A 21,501-nucleotide genomic window follows, 5' to 3' on the forward strand; every position below is an offset into this window, starting at 1 on the left:
ATCCATTACTGGATGCGAACTAAAGGATTCCACTTTGCTACTAGCAGAACCAATAGTAACTTTAGCAGTTTTCACATGTGAATAGTACAGATGGTGGACCAGGCAAGTTCAACACGAAGCTTTATTTAGTTCACAATCAAAATGCTTAATTACATGAAATTTTATGCCAAGTGTAACTTCCTTACAAACTTTCTTAGGGTTTTCTAACCCTTAGGCAGGGGTCCCCAAACCCCCTGGGCAGGGCTGCACACCAGTACTGGTCTGTGGCCTGTTAGGAACTAGGCTGCACAACAGGAGGTAGGCGGCAAGGGAAGGAGCAAAGCTTCATCTGTATTTGCAGCCACTCCCCAGCGCGCCAGCATCACTGCCTCAGCTCTACCTCAGATCATCAGACATTAAATTCTCATAGGAGCACCAAGTCCTTGGTGCCAAAAAATGTTAGGGACCACTGCCTTAGGACACATCTTGCTCACAGCACAAAATAAATCACGATAAGGCACAGATGCTCACAGAAACAATTCAGGGTTCCGGTGGCTTGGTGCTGAGATGCTGAGTGTGGTTCCCAGGGAAGGCCACTCCTGCTACTGAGGTGCACGCTGTCTCCATAAGAGCTCACTGTAAAACAAATGCTCAGTGCTGTTTTTGCTTTTTGCCTTTTTTTCATAAATGAAAATCCCCTTTGGATTTATTTCCATTAGGTGCTAATGTAGGTCTTTCATTAAAGCAAAGCGGCATAATGTGAACTTTCAAAAAGCAGGAAATACCTGTACACCTAGGAGTGGAATTGCTGTATCATATGATATAATTCCTTGTTTAGCTTTTGGTGCAGCTGCTAAACTGTTTTCCATTGCAGCTGCATCATTTTACATTCACTTTAGCAATGTCGAGATTTTTCTTACCATTTATCTGTCATATGCATTCTAAGCAAATGTTGTGTGCAATAAGAAAAATTAATTTTTTAAAAAACCTGAAGTCTTAATAATGGAATTCTCTTGCTCTGTAGGTATATGGAGCTGCCATCCAGTTTTATGAGCCTTACTCTTGGGAACTTCTGACAGAGAAACAGCTTATGCAACTGGGCCTGTTGACACCTGTGGAAAGAAAAATGGTCTCCAAATCCATTAATTCAAACAAATGCATTTGTTTACTGTCACACTGGCCTTTTTTTGAAGCTTTTAGAAAATTTCTCATGTTTATCTACAAACTTTCTGTGTCTGGACCACATCCTCTTCCCATTGAAAAGTATGTATGATGATTAAAGAGATATCTGGTGGGAAAACTGGGTGTATATGTATGCATATATACACATTTCATCATTTACCTGACTGTAAGCAGCAAAGTTAGGAGAGTCACAGTCATCCTACTTTTTACTTGCTCCCTTCTTCACTGGAATAAATGACTATGAATTTAAAATTGAGGAGTGGTGTTGAGGATGACCCAGTTATAGTCTTTTGAGAATTCAGGTTAGGAAGGAACTCATATATGTCGTATTGTGCATGTGTTCTTCCTATTATCTAATAACCAAGAGAAAAATAGTTACTGCTACACATATACACACACACTCACTCACCCAACCGTACAAATGGCCTTTCCAAGTTCTAACTATACAACATCGCTAAACTGATCTAGAAATTAATGAAGTTGAGTTAATCGGTGTTAAAAGTGAGGTTTTGGTTTTAGCATTAATCGAATTCTACATGTTTTCCCTTCGATTTATAATTCCCTTTGTCACGGAAATCCTTTGTAAGCAGGAAAAATATATGGAGCTTCTGCTTTTTTAAAGCCATATCTTTTCTGACTGCTAGTGGCACATTGGCTATTGTTTATATAGTAAATAATTTATCTACTCTGCTAACAACCAATAAATGTCAGGAGTTTTGTAGAAATATATGCATAAATATAGATTTTTCTTACAATTTGAAAACTCCCACATGATAGCAGTGGATAATTTGGAGGTCATTATCCATAGATTTAAAAATAATGCTTTTCAAAATTGACTTTAAAAAATAGTAAAGTACTGTGCATAAACTTATCACAACTTGATATGGAAATATGGTTTCTACTTTAATGTTGTATTCCTGGAATGCCCATCTAATGTTCATAATTCCAGATTTAACTTTCATCTGTCAGATTAACTCAGAATTGTTTGAAGTAAAATTTAATGTTCACAGCAAACTAGCTAACAACCGTTTGAAAAAATGAGTTTATGAATAGTTTGTGAAAATAAACTCGGTGCATGTGATTTTTTTCCCCCTTGGTTGAAGTAATACTTTGCATGTTAGTGGCTTCTGAGAGCCAAAATTTGGAGAAATTTAAGGAGTATTATTTATAGGTAGAGAAAGAGAGAGGGTAAGTAGTTTGCCCCAGGTTATAGTAAAAGAATTAGTTAAATTCATATAATTCATGATAACCAAGGCAATAAAAATTAGCTTCTTTCATGAAAACCATTTTTATGTTACTTATATTTTTCTGGTGATAATAGGGTATATTAATATGAACTTTTAGGGGGAGAGGGAAGATAAAAAAATAAAATGTTAAAATTTAAAAAGTAATATGGACTTTTAAATAGGAAATACATTGTGCATTTCAGAAGTTTAGTAGGATGAGTACATTTACTTTCACTGAGTAAACTTATTTAGCAGAAGTTTCAGCTAAGTGGCTTCATCAAATTGGGATGATACAATATTTAAGACTTATTAAAAATATTTGAAACATTTTAGAAAAGTAATTATCTTTATTTCAAATTTTTTTCCAGGCACATTTCATATTTTATGCATAACATCCCTTTTCCTTCAGCACAAAGACCAAGAATCCTTGTACAGGTAATCAAAAGAGTTTACTTGAGGGGAGCCCTGCATATGTTCATTATATTCATTGCAGAGTAGATTCTTTGGCTCTTTGAGTTTGAGGTGGAGCAATATGCATTTATAAAGTCCTTGAATTATATTTTATATCTTTAGTGAGCATCATTTTGTACTAGTTTTTTGAATTTTGGTTGTACAGAATTGGAGTAATTATAATGCTTGGTTCATGACATCAATGTTGGTTTATGCATGGCCTCTATATAGCTGATTTTAATAACTTAAAATCCAGAATATGGGCATGTTTTTAATATTGGAGTGACTAATAAATACTAAGTATGAAACGAATTATGGTTGGAGGGCAAAAATGAAATAGTCTGTAATAGTACTCTTCAAAACTACCTATCTTAAAAGGTTCTAGTTTCTTTTTATTTCCAAATAGTGGCAGACCTAGGTATACAGAATGAAACCTATGCAACTTACCATGTGAGATCTGTATAGACATGAACAGGTCTGTCCCTCGTCCAAATACATGAATTCACCAATTGCACACTCAGATGTGCAAGAAGTGTCATCTTGCCATAAAAGTTTCTGAATGGCTTGCTCTCCATTTATATACTATCTCTTCCTGGACCAATAACACTTTGCATACTGGTGCTTTGAGTAGTACCAATCTATAGAGGCAAGCAGTTTAAAATTTTTTTCTAAGATATTATCAACATTATATGTGTTAAGTCAGATATTGTTAATATTGAATGTACTTCACTTCAACAAATATTAATATATATTAAGTAACTTCCAAGTACCTACCAGAGTGTAGAGTAAATAAATTTGAGGCCTTTAAAAAGCAGTCATTCCAACCTGTATTTTAATCAGTTAACTGAATCAGGATTCAGTTTAACTAACAATTTAATTAAAAAGAACTAATATGGTATCTCCGAGTAAATATCAATTGTTTTATATCTTAGTACATGTTTCTAAAGCTGTCAGTTAGTTCGTACGTTAACGTATTTTCCATTTTACCCTTGAACTAAATATTTAGGCTTCAAAATTAGCTTGGTTAATTTACCTTTTTTTTTTTTTTTTTTTTTTAAGCTATCAGCCCATGATGCATTAATGTTATCACAGCCAGTTTCCACACCTTTACCACTAAGGTAAATAATGGTATCTAAAAGGATATATATATATAGTTATTCACTTGGAGCAGAAAGCTTTAAAACATTTTAAAGGTTAGGATAAGAAAATGCTATTTTACAAGCTATGTAAGGGATAGCCTTTATGTTTCTAACTTTGATAGCTGGGTGGTTGGTGGAACCATTTTAAAAATGGAATACTTAAGAGAGTAGCAAGATTAATATAGGGAACACCTTCCTTTTCCTCTCATCTCCCCTCCCCATATCCTATTTACAACTAAATGTTCAAGGTGAACTGATCTTAACTTCCTAAAATGTCTTGAATCTATTAGCTTTTCTTCATTTGCATCACTAGTCCAGGCTCGCATGATCTCACCTAGACTACTTAAAGTACCTCTTAATTGGTAGCCTTTTGCTCTTGTCTTCCTTCAGTTTTTTATTCATATCCTAGCCAGTGCGTCCTTCTGAGAATGGAAATATAATTGTGTCGTTTCTATTTTGGCATAATCTCTTGCTATTTTCACCCCCTTCCTTGCTATGCTTTAGTTGCAATAAGTTTATTTCAAGTTCTTAAACCTGACAAGCCTTTGTATGTGTTGTGCCCTCTGCTCCCTTAACTCCTACCCTCTTTCTTTTGAGCTGTGTTCATACCGTTGATCTTCAGGAAACTCTTTCCTGATAAACACCCCTTTGTTACCAAAAGATGAGTTTGAATCATTCTGTTAGATTATCTCATTAGATTTGCTACTTTTCAGTGATAACTTAATCAGGGCTTGAAATTAACACTAGGTTCTCCGTCTGTTAACATCTAGGCAGTAATTTGATAAGCAAATTTAACATTTTAGCAAAAAAGTTCATAATCATATTTTTCTCTTTTTCTAGTGGAGCCAACTTTAGCACCTTGTTAATGAATCTGGGTCCTGAGAATTGTGCAACACTGCTGCTCTTTGTTTTACTTGAGAGTAAAATTCTGCTGCATTCTCTCAGGCCAGCCGTGTTGACTGGAGTAGCTGAAGCTGTTGTAGCTGTAAGTATAGAATTTTCCTTTTAGTACAGAATTACTGACAGAATTTTTACTCCAAAGGGAAATTTCCTTCAATGAAATCAACTTTGAAATTACCAGTAAAAATTTAACATAAAAATAATATGGTGGCAAAGAGAAACTTTATTTGAGAAAAAATTTCAGTTTCTAATTTTTTATATTTTAGAATTTTTCAGAGATTCTACATGATAACATTATAATAAAACTTGTGAATGAAACTTATTGTATTAAAGAGAGACCCTGGCCAGTTATTAGCTTCTCTAAAATTAATGGAATTAAATTACACAATTCCTTTTCTCAGTTTTAACTTTTAATCATTGTGAGTCAGTAACGTCAAGGAAATTCTAAGTGATCATGAAATAGTATAATGTACAAATGTTTACATAGCATGGAATAAGCACTAAATAAATACTTAATCTCGTCATAGAAATGATTTTAGGACTGAAAATAATAATAATGTGAGATGGTTTATGGGCGGCAAAGAACCTCATTATAAATTTTCCAAGCCTTTACGGTTGCCTGTGAAAGCAAAAGTCGTCATAACATGAAAGTATTTGTTAATGAACTGACCAGTTTTAGAAAATATTCCTTCCTATAAAACAGTGCTTATCCATTCCCCTTTGTCAGAATCTTTGTGGCATAGTGTCTTGATTGATTTAAGCAATATAGTGCAAGAACAAGTGGAGAAGTTGCAACATGAAGTTAGAAATTTTATAATAAATGCAAGATTGCTTGGAATTTATGTAAATGATGTTAGAGAGCTGTCCGAATTGCATGCAAAACCACTGATAAATGAGGATTTAGCAGTTAGGCACTTTAAAGAAAATTGAATGGTGACAGGATAAATTCTTCCAAAGAAGAATAATTTGAATATCAAAGAATTAATGGAGCCCCATAGCAAAACTTGAAGACAAGGATGTCATATTTTGCTGTTGGATGGTTTTGTTCTAAGATTTCTGACATAGTTGCACACGTGCCTTTTGTTGAGTGGAAGATGGTTGTTTTTCACTGAAGGAAATCAAGTCCTTGCAAGGTCCTGTGCATGTGGCTCTGTCTCTTTGCTCTCCGACCTCATTTTCTACTACTCTCTCCCTTGCTCACTCTGCTGTAGCCACACTGGACTCCTTGCTACCCCTGAAACATTTTACGCAGGCTCCATATCTTAAGACCTTTGCGCCAGCTGTTCTCTTTGACGCACACTTCTAGATATCCCCTTGGCAAAATCCCTCATCTTCATCAGGTTTCAGTTCAGTTGTCACTTTCTTAATGAGTTCTACCCTGCTTAGTCTATTTAAAAATACAACCCGCTTCACCTCTCTCCTCTTCTAAATTCTAATCGTCTTCACGTAGCTTTATTTTTTTTCACTTTTCTGTAGCTCTTAGCAGTTACTGACATGGTAAAAACTTAATAGTCTTGCTTTTTTTTTTTTTTTTCTGTCTCTTTCTGCTAGACTAGGTATTGGCAAACTATGGCCTGCAAGTCAGATCCTACCCTCCACTTGCTTTTGTAAAGTTTTACGAGAACATAGTCCATTTATTTGCATATTACCTATGATTGCTTTCATGCATGAAGACAGTTAAGTGACAGAAACAGTAAGGCTTGCGAGTCTTCCAGCATTTCATATCTTTTATGGAAAAAGTTTACTGATTCTTATGCTAGGCTGTAAGTCTCATGAGGGCAAGGATCTTTGTTTTATTCACTGTTATGCTCCATCATCTAGAATAGTACTTGGCAAATATTAAGTGGTCAGATATTTGATGAGTGAATAAATGATTGAAGATAAAATCTCAGTTTTGAGTGACCAACTGGAATAACAGGCAGAGGCAGTAAATGCTATAGGTATTTCTTTGGGTCGAGTGATGATAGATAGGAAAGGAAGCGGACTAGACTTTGAAAGACAGCAATGATTTTATAGTAGAGGAAAAATTTTATCCTAAGTGATTACAATTTTAATATTAGCTAATATTAAAATTTTAATCTGGATATTTTAGTTAACCTTATCTTTTTTTTTTTTTTTAAACAAGCATATGTGTTATAATTATGATAGAGCTTTGTGAAGGAAAGCTGGTAAAGATTCTTGAGGTATGTTTTATATTGATTAGTATTTTTAAGGTGCAAACTTCACTGAAGTTGGACCATTTTATGTTTTGAGTGTTTAGGAAATTTTTTTTGTTGACATTTTTAATTGACAATAACCATTTCCAAGAGAATCATTTAAAATTTTTGATTCTTTGATGTTCTCGGTTGGGTTTTAGTCAGAGGTTATTTTGAGAATAGATGAGTAAAATGTGTAAGAGGTAAAGATCATGAGTTCGTTTTATAACTTTTTAGGTAATTCCTTCGCTTTGACTTTTTCCATAACACAATGTGGGTTTTATATAGGCATTAGAAAAATTAGCATGCAAAGAGCTGTTAGCATTTTTTCTATGCTTGTGATCATTGTCATGTTTAAAGATTTTAATTACATTGGTTCATAGTATTGCTTGGTAATATTTCATAGTCATCTAGTTTTTGAAATGACAGATAAAGTAAGGAAAAAGAAAAAACTAGACCTAACTGCTTCTTAATGGTCCCTTTTAGTAATATTAGTTAATTACATAAACTTATTGCAAATTTCAAATTTGGCTAATTGTTAAAAACTTTTTTCCCAGATGGTCTTTCCATTTCAGTGGCAGTGCCCATATATCCCGCTCTGTCCGCTCTCACTGGCGGGAGTGCTTAGTGCACCTTTACCATTTATAGTTGGAGTTGACTCAAGGTATTTTGATCTTCATGACCCACCACAAGATGTCGTTTGCATTGACTTGGATACAAACATGTTATATGTGTAAGTTGATTCTTTTTATATTATGTCTCATTTTTTTTTTTCCTCACATGTAGTTATAGCTTCTTGAAACATCTAGAAATACACTATTTTAAAAAGTTGTTAATAAGTCTTCATCTGTGAATCTCAACCAGGGCAAAGTATCAGAATTCTGGACAGCTGTGTGATTTGTATACTTGTATTTGTATGCTAATGTTAGTGGCAGGCAGGAGATATTTATGTTTATCAAAAGAGAGTATGGATTTTTTAAAAAAGTTAAACATTGCTTTCAGAGCTCAAGGAATGATACACTTTTTAGGTTTAATTCAAAATCCAGGTGTAAGCTTTTAAAAAATGAGTTTGCTTATTTGACTTTAGTCACAATATAGGGTAATATTACATCATATCTTAGTCAAGATTCAAATTTTACAAGGATCTATTTTATTACAGAGAAGTTGATATTAAAAATTAGTCATAGTTTGCATTTACTGGAGGTGATAAATATGTACAGCAGTCATGTAACCGATGGTTCAGAGAGTAGTGCACCCCATTAATAAAAGAAGCAGCTCTGATGGATGCTTAAGAACAAACTTCTCCACACTCCCCACAGGCCCTGAAATGGGAAAGGTTAGTAAGTATTGAAAATTTCCTAGTGTTGGTGCCAACTTCCAGGTACTGGAGTACTTTTATTCTTTACAGTTTGTGATTGACAGAAAATGAATAGTGTAAGAATTTAAGGTGTGACTAAAATGGTCACAGCAATAGCGTTGGTTGGGAAAACCTCCTGAGGTAAACCAAAGAAATAAGGAAGGAAGAAAACATTTGCTATAACTTAAAAAAATAATTTCGGAACGGATCTATCATTGTATTTTGAAACTATGTGATCGGGGTAGCTCTCTATTGTGTATATTTAGATTTATTTAAAGCCTCAAAATAGTGAACTGCTGGCATACTATTTAGTATTCTGAATAAAATAACATTATGGAGATTCTTAATTTTGCCCAGAAGTTATTACTTTTATAAAATTTCTGTTGATCAAAACATTGTTTTCTAAAATAACTTTGAATTCTTTGCTCAGTTGAATTAAAAAATTATGAAGTATTTTAGATACCCAAGAATTACAGAGATTCATGTAAATACCTCTCAGATTAAAAAATTGAATATTTTCAATAAATCTGAAACCCCTGGATAGTCCTGTGCAACATATCTTGCTCTTGGTTAGCTGTTATCTTGAATTTGGTGTTATTATTTCTACTCATTTTTAGAAACATCTATTACTCTAAATGATGTTTTATTTGGAATGCTTTAAAAAAATGTTTATGTTTATAGTTTTCTGTGACTTGCTTTTTTATTTGGTCATCTTTACGAGGTTCATCCATGTTGATACATGTAGCTTTACTTCAGTTTCAGTGTTTATCAGTGTGGATGGATATTTAGATTGTACCTAGATTTTTGCAGTTACGAACAAGGCTGCTCTAATCATTATTGTGTATATTTCCTGTAGTACAGGGGCAAGAATTCCACAGAAGCATATCCCTAATTAGTTGCAAATGGGGCATTTTAATTTTAATTTCCCTTTGCCCTTTGGTTTTCCTCTCCTGTGAATTGGATTTTCTATATTTTAGGGGTAAATTTTCCTATTGGGTTGTCTTTATCTTTTACAAAACCCAGAATTAATCCTTGGTCTGTTATATGCACTGCACATAACTTATCCCACACTGACTTGTCTTTTCATTATATTTATCCTGTTTTGATGAACAGAAGCTTATTTTAATTGATCAGATTTATCAATTTCTCTTTATAGATTGCTTTTTTTAGTTCTTGTATATCAAATCCTCTGCCTTGAAGTCATAAAATACTGTCTTGGACATTCTTAAAGTTGTATGGTCTTGCTTTTCTCATGTAGTTCTTTAATTCAACTAAACTTGATATTAGTGTATGATATGACATACAGTTACCATTTTATTTTTTTCATATGGATAAAAAATTGTCACATAGCACTTTTTATTGACTAGTCAATTCATTTCTTCCCCACTGATCTTCAGTGTCAACAGCATTACGTATCAATTTCTATATTTGTGTGAATATCTATCTGGTTTTATCCTGTTCCTTTGCTCTGTTTTAGCCTCTTGCCAATATAACAATATCTTAATGACTTTAAAAGTAAGTTCTGTACAACATGGATGAAACTTGAAAACATCATGCTAAAAGACTTATAGACAGAAAATAGAATAGTCGTTGGTTGGGATGTGAAGATGGGGGACTTGGGGGTCAGTAACCTAGGGGATGCAGGGTTTCTTTTTGAAGTGACGAAAATATTCTAAAATTGATTGTGGTGGTGGTTATACAACTCTGTGAATATATGTGAATTGTATGGTATGTGAACTATATCTTAATAACATTTTTTTAAATATGCTATGTGAGATGCCAAGTCCCTATATAACCTTGTTCTTTAAAATTGCTTTGATATATTTTGTCCTTTGCTTTTTCATATGAGTTTTAATATCAGTGTAAGTTCCACACAAAGTTATGTTGTGATTTTGGTTAGAATTCTGTTTAATTTATACATTAATTTGGGGACAAATGACATCTTTTTCACATAAAGTCTTCCTACCCATGAATGTGGTATTTTACTTCATAGATCTTTTAAAATTTTTTTAACAAGCTTTGAAGTTTTCTCAAAAGAGACCATGCACATCTTTTGTTAGATGTACCTATTCTTAAGTACCTTATGATTTTTATCACTATGGTAAGTGGTATTTTAATTACATTTTCTGCATGTTAATTGCTGGGGTATAGGAATGTTACTGATTTTTATGTAGTGGTCTGCTGCCAAGCAACTTAGTTGAATTCTTTTATTTTAATTTGTCTGTAGATTCTCTTCAACTTCCTGGCTATAAGCAATCACATTATCTATAATCTTTGTATATTTATAAATTTTTTAATTCTCTGGCTAAGACCCTACCACTGTAAAGTCTAATGGGAATAGTCATAGCTGATATCTTCTTCCTAATTTTAAAGAGAATGCTTTGAGCAGTCATCATTAATTATGATTATTGCTGTAAGGCAAGAATTGACATCCAGCTGAAGGCCTACTTTTTAAATAAAATTTTTTTGGAACATAGCTATGCTCATTTCTTTACATATGGTTCAAGGCTGCATTCGTGCTATAGTGGCGCATTTGAGTAGTTGTGTCAGAGACTCTATGGTCCTCAAAGCATAAATTGTTTACTATCTGACTCTATATAGAAAAGGTTTGCTAGCCCCATTTTAGGGTAAATTAGCTGTAAACATTCTTTACATTGCTGAAATAAACATCTCATTTTTTTTTATGTCCTAGTGAATTAAATTTTCGAAGAATTTAAGATGCTTGCATTAATGTTCATGAATGATATTTGCCTGATATATAGCATTAGCCACAGCCCATGGTCGGTATATAGTGCTTTCATCTTTGTAGAGTTTTAAATGTTTCTTATTTCTATTAAAATACTTTATTTGACTCATTCATTATTTAAAAGTGTTCTTTTGAACTTCCAGAAATTTCTTTTTTTTTTCTTAAATGCTAAGTCAGTTGAATCATGGTCAGAACCTGCTCTGCATGTCACTGACTGGTATTTGTTGAGATTTGCTTCTTATAGGTACATCGAAGTCTCAGGTCAATTAAGTTTGACACTTAAAATACTGTAGTGCTAAACTGTAATTTTTGAAGCAAGGCTTCAATGTTGTGTTGATAACTCCAACATTAAAAATCTTTGTTGGAGGGTTAATATGAGAAGACCAAATTTGACTGAGGTTGGTTGAAATGAAAAGAGAACTTGAAAATCATGTATTCAGACTGTTTGTATTATTTGTTGTAACCTCAGTAAAAACATCCTTCCCATTTACTTTTTTAGTTTGACTTAAAAATTTTGTTTTAAGTAAAAAACATTATGAGAGATTTTATTAGTTATGTTTTTATTTAATAGATCTGATGAAAAGAAGAACATGAACTGGAAGCAGCTTCCCAAAAAGCCATGCAAAAATCTGCTTAGTACCTTGAAGAAATTGTATCCCCAACTATCTTCAGGTAAACTTGAGGAAGAAGGCCTATTTTTAATAAAAAAATGTATATGAGAAAGTTTTTCTTAAATTTAAACAATTCTGCTTTGCTTATAAGTCTCTTTATAAAACAAAATTCCAATAACAAATTAATATTGTAGTTCATGATTTTTTAAGTATGTTAAGTCTACTTGGGCATTTGTTAGTTCCTGCCATTGATCCTTTTACATTAACGGAGAGGGGGAATTCAGGAAGTCACAGGCTTTATTTTGACAATATCCTTAATTGTTCAATTATTATACATTTAGTATAATAATGTCATTTTCTCTTTTTATTTCATTTGTCAGTTCACCGAAAAACTCAAGAAGATTCTGCAGTTGAGATGACTCCAATTGAAGCAGATTTCTCCTGGCAAAAAAAGATGACACAACTTGAGATGGAAATTCAAGAGGCGTTTTTACGCTTTATGGCATCCATTTTAAAAGGATATAGAACATATCTTACACCAATCACAGAGGCTCCTTCAAATAAAGCCACAGCTGCTGATTCATTGTTTGACCGACAGGGTGAGTTAAAAATACAATTATTTTTTATGGGAATGAAAAGTCAAAGATGTTGCTTGTATTTACAATGCTGTGTAGTCACTTATCATAGTAGAATGTGATTTGCTTTTATGTGTTTCCTCAGTTTTGCATAATATTTGGATTTATACATGCATTACTTTAAAATATTCACTAACGATTAGTTTTTGGAATAAGGCTACAAGTTTTTAAAATTTTTCAAAAAATACAGCCTTGTTCTAGGGGAGAACACTATTCTCATCTTTTTTAGTGTTTAGAGAATTATAAAGATTTTTGTTATTTTGTTGTCATATCAGCTAGTCTTATAATGTGTAGTAGCATTCTTACAGATTCATCAATATATAAAAATTGTTTTACCTTTCTATACTTTTACCCAGCAGTTACTTAAAAATAATCTGTATTTTCCCAGTAATCAGTTTGCCTTCTATCATTTCTGCTTCAGAACATCTTACCTCTCAAGTATTCAGTTGCCACTTACCAAGTCCGACTAGTTTTTATTTAGGGATATAAAGAAATGTTAGATCTAGCTCTATGGGAAACTAAATGGAAAATATTCTAAAATGTCTTTTTAAAATAGAGCAGGTACTCAGAAAACAGATTTTAACACAGTTCAGTGAGAAGTTCTGGAAAGTCATTATTTTTGGAAGGCTTCATGAAAGAGGAGCATGACTTTGAATAATAAGTAGAATTTGGGTAAATGGAGATGAGCAGGAAAGGTCTTTTCTGAATTAAAAGTTCAGAAAAATCAAATCTGAATTAAAAGTTATTTTCTATTTGTGCAGCCTTTCTGTGATTCTATTTTATCATTAATAAAATGGGGATAATGCCTAGTTCATGCATGGTTGAGAAGATTAAATGAAAAAATGTATGTATAGCAACTGGTAAAACTATAATATTCGGTACTCATGGTAACAACTATTACTGTTAAAAATGATGATAACAAAATGGAAGAAACCTCAAAAACAAAAACAAGACATGTGTATTAGTTCTCCAGGTCTGCCATAACAAAACATCATAGATTGGGTGGCTTACATGACAGAAACCTGTTTTCTCACAATTCTAGAGGCTAGAAGTCGAGATCAATATGTTTGCAGGATTGATGTCCACTGAGGCCTCTCTCCTTGGCTTGTAGATGGTTGTTTTCTCCCTATATCTTCGCATGACCTTCCTTCTTTGTGAATCTGTGTCCAAATTTCTTCTTGTAAGGACACCAATCACATTTGATTGGAGTCCACCTTACTTACCTCATTTTGACTTACTTTTTTAAAGACCTTATCTGCAAACGCAGTCACATTCTGAAATACTGGGGGTTAGAACTTCAACAGAAGAATTTTCAGGGAACACAATTTAGCCCATAACATGTGTAGGAAAAAAGATTTAATGGTACAAGTTGACCAAAGTGAAGAACTTCAGGGGTGTGTGGCAGATAAGGCTGAAACTAAAATTAGATCTCAGATTATGGATGGTGTTAAAGGTAGTCTTGAATGCTGGACTAAAAACATGGAATTTTTCTAATCAGCAGCATTGGGTCATTAATTGATGTTCTCTCTAAGGAGAGTGGCATTACTAATGGAATTTAGAAAGATAGTTAACATTTGAGACCTAAGGATTTTCTAACAGGATAGCATTTGGTCTAATGGGAGATACAGACATTAGACAAAATAACACAAGTACTAGTTACATTTTACTAAGTGTATCGTGAAGGACAGTTTTGGTTACAGTGATAGTTCTAGGTCAGGGAAAAGTTCCCTGAAGAAGTAACAATGAAGCTTGGGCTTAAAAAATGAATAAGAATTAGCTATCAGTTTGGTGTTAACTTTTTACTAGGGATACTTTCACAAACATATATCAAAGTAGGCAGAATAATATAACAATACCTTCATGTAGCCGTCTTCCAACTTCAGCAGTAGTAGTAATCAGCATTCTGCTATTTTTGTTGCATCTGTCTTTAGTTTGCCCACCTTTTCCCTATCGTGCCTTTCCAGATTTTAAGTAGGATATCATTTCACTCGTAAATTATGTTAACTATCTTTTAGATTTTCCTGGATTTATATGTGCTTTTGGCTGATTGTATCCTCTTATTGTTACTTAATTTTTTTCCCATCAGTATTTCCTGTAAACTTGTGGTTGGATCAAGAGCCAGTCATCTAATGGAGATATCATTGTGAGCCACATATGCAATTTAAAATTTTCTAGTGGCCACAGTTAAAAAAGAATTAATAGGGAAAATTATTTTTTAAATTTTATTTCAATTTAGTGCGGTAAAATTGGTTAATAATAATATATAAATTTTAGGTGTGCCACTTTATAATACATCTGTGTACTCCATTGTGTGCTCACCACCCAGAGTGCCCAGAGTCTAGTCTTTTTGCCATCATCATGTATTTGACCCCCTTTACTCTCTTCGTCCCCTCTCCCATCTCTCTTCTGCTCTGGTAACCACCATTCTGTTATCTGTACCTATGGTTCTTTTGTTTTGTTTTGTTTGTTAGTTTGTTGCTTTTTGTTTTATATCCCACAAGAGTGGGATCATATGGTTCTTGTCCTTTTCCCTCTTTCTTATTTTATTGGAAGTAACACGGTATTGTCAAGATCCATCTAGTTTGTCACATTTCTTTTTATTTTTTTTGTGTTGTAACATTTTAATATGTTTTCTCCAACTTAATACATTTAAAATAGTATCATTTCAGCACGTAATCAAATTTTAAAAATTTTAAGGAAATATTCTTTTTTCTCTACCAAGTCTTTAAAACTCGGATATCAGTTTGGACCAGCCACATTTCAAGTGCTGAATTTCCACATGTGGATAGTGGTTGCTGAATTAAGCATTACTAATCTAGAGCTTGATTCCATTCAGGTTCAGTTTTCTTGGCAAGTAATACCAAAACATATGATGCTCACTACTTCCTATTGCGAGGCTCACACATGTCTGGCTGTCCTATTTTTAGTGTTCCTAAGTTTGATCAGTGGATTTAAGTGTTGTCAGCATCATTCATTCATTATAGTTTCCCCATCAGCCTTTCATTTAATTGTTTCAGCATCCTTTGCCGATCATCGCCTATATGCATATGAAGAAAAAAAATTTATTGTCAAGAATAATCTATTTCTATTTTATGAAAGCATTTCTCAACTTGCTTGAGATTGAGTTGGAGGCATCCAGTGTGTGAATCTACTAATTAATGTATTAGCCCAAGTGATCAGTAGAAGTGACCTGGATTAGCTGGTAGTAGTATGAATAGAAGCATGATTTTTTAGGAGGTAGATTGACTAGAACTTGAATATGGGATATTAGATAGAAGGAGCCATCAAGCAACTTTGCAATTTTTGACTTTAACAACCAAGTGGATGGTCATGTCCTTTATTGAGCAGGGAAGTAGCAGAAAAGGGAAGGATCTGATTATTTGCTAAGGAAAGGTTTTTTAAAAGATGAGACTTGAGTATGCTGATTTGTAGCTAATAAAGGAGAATTGTCCTGAGAACATTGAAAGAGCTGGAATTTAAGGCTCGGGTAGTAGGCTTGGCCTTAGATAGGAGGAGGGACATTATCCATTGTAAAAAGTTGGAAGGAGTAAATGATAGCTGCAGAAAGAGTCATAGATTTTGTAGTGAGATAAGGTAGTTCTTAACGATTTTCATTTTCTTTGCAATATAAGGTGCGATTGATCATTCAGGGATGGGGGAGAAAGCTTGGAGGGAGAGCATTTAAAAATTGGAAATAGCTGTGAAAACATGGGAAAAAGAAAATTAAGTTGATTCCAGAAACGTAGTAGGGTTGCTGGTCAGGGATGAAGGTGTATAGTATATACATAAGTGATTCTGATCTGCCTAGTTGTGGAACTTCTTCTTTCCTCTTAACTTGTGCTCGACCACAATAGTGCAGATCCAGAGAAAGCGGGCAATACATGTCTCTAGGCTAGGTTATACTAGGTGGGTTTGACAAAAAAGACAAGAGCATAAGAATTTAGGGTTGACAAGAAAATAATAGAAATTATGAACATGATTGGATAGGGAGAGAAGTGAAGACAGGAAGGCACAGGTAGAATGTGAAGGGATAAATGGATTGTAGATTTCAATGAGCCTCTTTCCCCCCACCAAAGCAAAAAAACAAAACAAAAAAAAACCTTGATAGGAAAGGAATACTTCAGCAAACCAGATAGATGTGGGTAATGTGTAAATTAGAATTTGGGAGGCAGAGCTATTTTGAATGCTAGGAAGAAGAGTCCACAGAGTGTGTGACTTTGTGTAGAAGTTGGTGATTGAGATAGGATAGATCATAGATCATTTATTGACAGTTAAGGAATTAACTCATTGAAGTGTTGGATGGTTTGTGCTTGTGGGTATTGAAGAATACTGACAGTAGGAGTTGGAGAGAAGACTTTGAATTAGGTACCCTGGTTTTCAGTGAATGAAGGAAAGTGTCCCCAAAGTCAGTAGATGACTACAGTTAGTAGGGGAAAGGGTAGAATAACCAGATGCTTTAATCTTTAATGAGCAGAAAATTTTACAAGACAGTACAGAAATAATTGGTGACATAGCAGAGGAAGGACATTGACCTTTCTTGCTTGAGAACATTCAGAGAAATTTCTGCTTAAGAGATAGAGGTTTCTTACAAGAGTCAGTGAAAAGGTTAATGGTATATAAGTTTTTTATGGTTGAATCAGGCAGAAGAAGCTATGGTTACTAGAAGCTTCTATAAACATAAATATATAAAGCGAATATAATATAGGTATGTATAAGTTTAAGATAATGTTTAATGTAGCATCTAGTTCCCCTTTAAAATTTGAATTTAATTGTAATTTTGTTTTCTTTAGGATTTTTAAAAAGTCGAGATCGTGCCTATGCAAAATTCTATACCCTTTTATCTAAAACACAGATTTTTATTCGTTTCATTGAAGAATGTAGTTTTGTAAGTGATAAAGATACTGGATTGGCATTTTTTGATGACTGCATAGAAAAGGTAAAAGTTTATCCTGTATATCAACGCTTAGAAAAAACTTTTAAAAGTTTGATTACCTGTATAATTATTATTATTAGATGAAATGATCTAAGGGAGATTCGGTACATACCTCTGTAGCTATATATCTATATGTGTCTATATATGCACTGTGGGGGGGAGGGTTGGTGCGTGAGCGAGTGAGCTCACAAGTTTCTGATTCTGGGCATAAGAGTCATTTTCTTTGTATCTAGTTTCTACCATATGTAGCTAATTTTCCTCTTTGAACCTCACTTTGTTTTTGTGACTATTATGTACTAGGAACATTCCATTGAACCTCCTAAATCTTATATTTTTTTATTTATATGAATAGGATAAGATTTAGTAGTTCATTAAAAGAGTTGTTTTATGGGTAATGGAGTCATATGTTCTTTTGTTTTAAATGTCTTTCCAAATACTTTTGCTAATATATTTCTCTTGTGCTAATGGAGGTTATTTGGATATATGTTAAATGTTAAAGCATTACTAAAACATTACTAACTCATTCTGAGGAAGTTTTAAGTTGAATCTTGACAGTTGATTGATGACTTACATATTTCTTATTTTTAATAGAGTTTCTATTTTTGCTAAGTGGATCTTGGGGTTGATTGTTAATGTAAACCATATATAAAATTTGAAATTATATTCCAAAAAGGTAGATGATTATCACATTGTATTTTTTATAGGCTTCTAAATGACTCATATGCCTTAGAATTGATTAATTTTCTCCCATTTTATCAGTATGACCTAAAACTTCAGGGATGTGATTATTTACATTTTTGTTTACTTATAAAATTGTATCATCTAGTTAGAGGGATGCTTGGATAATATCAGTCACTAATGTAGGAGTTTAATAATACTGAAATTTTTGATTTGAGAAGCCAGATTCTCCTTGTATTTGGCAACTTTTTGCTTGTGAAGATGGGTTTATGAAAAAACTATTTCAAAATAAATTTTCTATTTTAGTAACCATAACAGAAATATTGTACTTTAGCCTAATATAGTATAAGGCCCCCAAAATATATTGTGAAGTATTTTGTATCTGGCCAGTATTAAAAGAAGATAGTTTTTAAAGTAAGAATTTAACATCACATCTTTTAAAGTCACAGTAGACATTTTCACTACGAATTCTTCTTTTCTAGTTGTTTCCTGATAAAAGCACAGAGAAAACAGATAAGGTATTTTTTTCTTAAACTTAAGTTTTAAAATTTCAGAATTGGATCTTGCTTATATACAAATTAATTAGAGAAAATAATTATTTTCAGGTTGATTTTGATTCAGCCGAAGATACCAGATTGATAGAGCTAGATGATTCACAGAAAAGTGAGCACACTGTATTCATAACGCCACCAGAGCCACCTCCTGATGATGGAAAGGACTTGTCACCAAAGTACAGGTAGCAGGAATTTTTTTAAAGCGCTCTTTGGGCACAGCTTTAATAATTTATTTTGAACTTTTGTAATTATTAGTAGATACATATATTAATCATTATGAAGGTCATTTTCAATAATCAAGGAACTAATGGGTATGAATATTTTATAGAGATTTCACTGAGTAATGTAATTTATGAATTGGATAGTGTTGTTGGAATATAAGCCAGATATTGATCACTATTTACCTAAACATTTAACCATATTTTAATCTTTAAAAATTTCATTTCTGAAGAAGAAAAAATTTACTTTCAGGATGTTCCCCCTCCTTTTTTTTTAGGGGGCGGAGGTTGTCAATATTAAGATGGTGAAAGTCTAATGCATAAGTAAGATGTCAGAGTAAACTTCAATGAAGAAGGCCAGGAATCATTCTTTATTATAAATGTGAAGGATAGGATTTGGATGGGATATTTTAAGAAATTAAAATGTATTTGATATTTATTGTTATAATTATGACATAAATAAATAAAGGAACAGCAAAAAGATAAGGGTTTTTTTCCCCTAAACTTAACTAGGTCTTATGTAAAAATTGGAGAACATAATTATTTTCAGGTTGATGTTGATTCAACAGAATTGATAGAGCTATAGAATTTCTTAATAAACTCATTACAAAGTTTAATAAACTTAGAAAATAAAAAAAACTAGCACTTCATTTTAGCACCAGTATATAACATTTGTAATTGTATCTTTCCTGTCTTTTTGTGCAGAAATTTGCATTTACTACATTTAAAACGAATACAAGTTCATCTTGTACATATTCTTTGTAACCTGTGTTTACTTTTAATGGTCTGAACATTTTCCCACACCAATAAATATTTTTGTTCCATATCATTTTGAATGACCACATTGCATGCATTTATTGTGATTTGTTTAGTCTCCTGTGGGTTTGTTTGTAGTTCTTTGCTATCTATATCTTTGTGTATACACAGTTATTTTTCTTAGGCTGTATTTTTAAAAGAATATGTAGGGCAAAGGAAATATAAAATAACTATCTTCCAAAAATATAAAATTAATATCACAAGGACTGCATAAGAATCATGAGTGTACCATAGGGATTGAGTAGCTTAATTAGTACTATTTTGTACTATTCTGATTGCATGTTAATTATATAATTCTTTTTTACTTTGGCTTAATCACTATACAGTGGAATCCAAGTATTGACAAATAGCCAGGGAAAGGCAGTATCTCCTAGAAGAAAATTGGCCAAAATTCTAGTGTTCAAAGAAACACAAACCAAAATGATGAATACAGGCATTTTAACTTGTCATATTGAGGATAAGCTATGGTAGAGTACATCATTAGAGTGTATTCATATATAGCCTTTCTGCAAATAATTTGGTAGTGATTATAATAATTTCTTTTCTCTTTATAAACATTGACTATAACAAACCCTCTTTTGGGCATTATCCTAAGAAATTAAAAGTATTCACAAAGATATATGTACAAAGATATTTAATTGCATAAATTCAGAAATAACCTAAAAATGTCCAACAATAAAGAATTAAATTATGGATATCTTTAAAATTAAAAATATTATGGATTTTTCCCTCTTTTTGGCTACCAATGCAAGGTACAGTTATGAAGAAAAGCAAAATTCCACAATATACTAAATGTTATTTTTTAATATAAATTATCATTGAACATGTGGGTTTTGTTGCAAGGGCTATTAATTCCTATGTGGAGTAAGATATCAGGGTTTTTTGTTTTGCAGGGATCGGTTGAAAATAACAAATAGGGTGGGGAGGAGCCAGTAAGTTTCTGTGTAGGTAGTCCATGTATCTCTTAACTACATCTTACAGTTTTGAAAAAAAATTTTTTCTATTTTAGGATTTTGGGGGATATATTTGGTAGTATTTGAGGTTTAGAAATACTCATCTAAATTCTAGAATAATATAAAGAGTTAATGTATTTTAAATCAGCAGTTCTATTTTTGCTTTTTATTTTAGTTACAAATACTTTCCAAGACTGGACCTTAAGCTTTTTGACAGACCACAGGAGTTGAAACTTTGTTTTAGTAGACACCCTACTGGGAATAGCATTACAAACAGTCCAGCTCTCATGGCTAAGAGAACTAAACAGGTCAGATATTCTTTATCTAATACATGTTAATTTAAATGTAAGATATGTATATGTGGTAATGCAGCTCATAGTTTAGAGTTATTACTCACAGCGACCATTTAAAGACCCACGATGGTTGTTAATGAACTACACTGTATTTCTTGGAACTCTACTTAAGAGGCTGAAGTTTTTGAATGCTTATGTTTATGCTTTAAGAGAATCTTTGGGAATCAGATATACTTTTTAAATAACAACTTTATTGAGATATAATTCACATACCATATAATTCACCCATTTAAAGTATACTCTGGCTTTTAGTATATTCACAGTGTTGTGCAACCACCACCACAATTAATTTTAGATCATTTTTGTCACCCTTAAAAGAAAGCCTGCACCCTAGCTGTTAACTCTTAGTTCTCCCATCCCCAAGAGTCCTAGGCAACCACTACTCTATTTTCTGTCTCTGTAGTTTTGTCTATTCTGGACATTTCATATAAATGGAATTATATAATATGTGGCCTTTTGTGACTGGCTTCTTTCACTTATAATAATGTTTTTAAGGTTCATCCATGTTGCAGCATGTGTTGTTACTAGTACTTCATTTTTATTGTGGAATAATATTTCATTATGTGGATATATACC

General features: G+C 32.8%; 1 protein-coding gene across 2 annotated transcripts in view; it reads left to right on the forward strand.

Annotated features, from left to right (window-relative positions):
* The window catches only part of DENND4C (DENN domain containing 4C), an 87,488-nt gene that overhangs the window by 32,178 nt on the left and 33,809 nt on the right, over nucleotides 1-21,501 (forward strand). For both annotated transcript variants that reach the window (XM_036218367.1, XM_036218366.1), the window contains exons 6-16: nucleotides 1,004-1,242; nucleotides 2,756-2,822; nucleotides 3,897-3,955; nucleotides 4,817-4,961; nucleotides 7,629-7,804; nucleotides 11,746-11,846; nucleotides 12,166-12,384; nucleotides 17,211-17,356; nucleotides 18,514-18,549; nucleotides 18,637-18,767; nucleotides 20,748-20,880. In XM_036218367.1, the coding sequence (XP_036074260.1) occupies nucleotides 1,004-1,242; nucleotides 2,756-2,822; nucleotides 3,897-3,955; nucleotides 4,817-4,961; nucleotides 7,629-7,804; nucleotides 11,746-11,846; nucleotides 12,166-12,384; nucleotides 17,211-17,356; nucleotides 18,514-18,549; nucleotides 18,637-18,767; nucleotides 20,748-20,880 (1,452 nt within the window). The remainder of the gene's footprint in view (nucleotides 1-1,003; nucleotides 1,243-2,755; nucleotides 2,823-3,896; nucleotides 3,956-4,816; nucleotides 4,962-7,628; nucleotides 7,805-11,745; nucleotides 11,847-12,165; nucleotides 12,385-17,210; nucleotides 17,357-18,513; nucleotides 18,550-18,636; nucleotides 18,768-20,747; nucleotides 20,881-21,501) is intronic.

The sequence above is a fragment of the Rousettus aegyptiacus genome, unplaced genomic scaffold (genome assembly GCF_014176215.1).
Source record: "Rousettus aegyptiacus isolate mRouAeg1 unplaced genomic scaffold, mRouAeg1.p scaffold_m13_p_3, whole genome shotgun sequence".
Taxonomy (NCBI): Eukaryota; Metazoa; Chordata; class Mammalia; order Chiroptera; family Pteropodidae; genus Rousettus; species Rousettus aegyptiacus.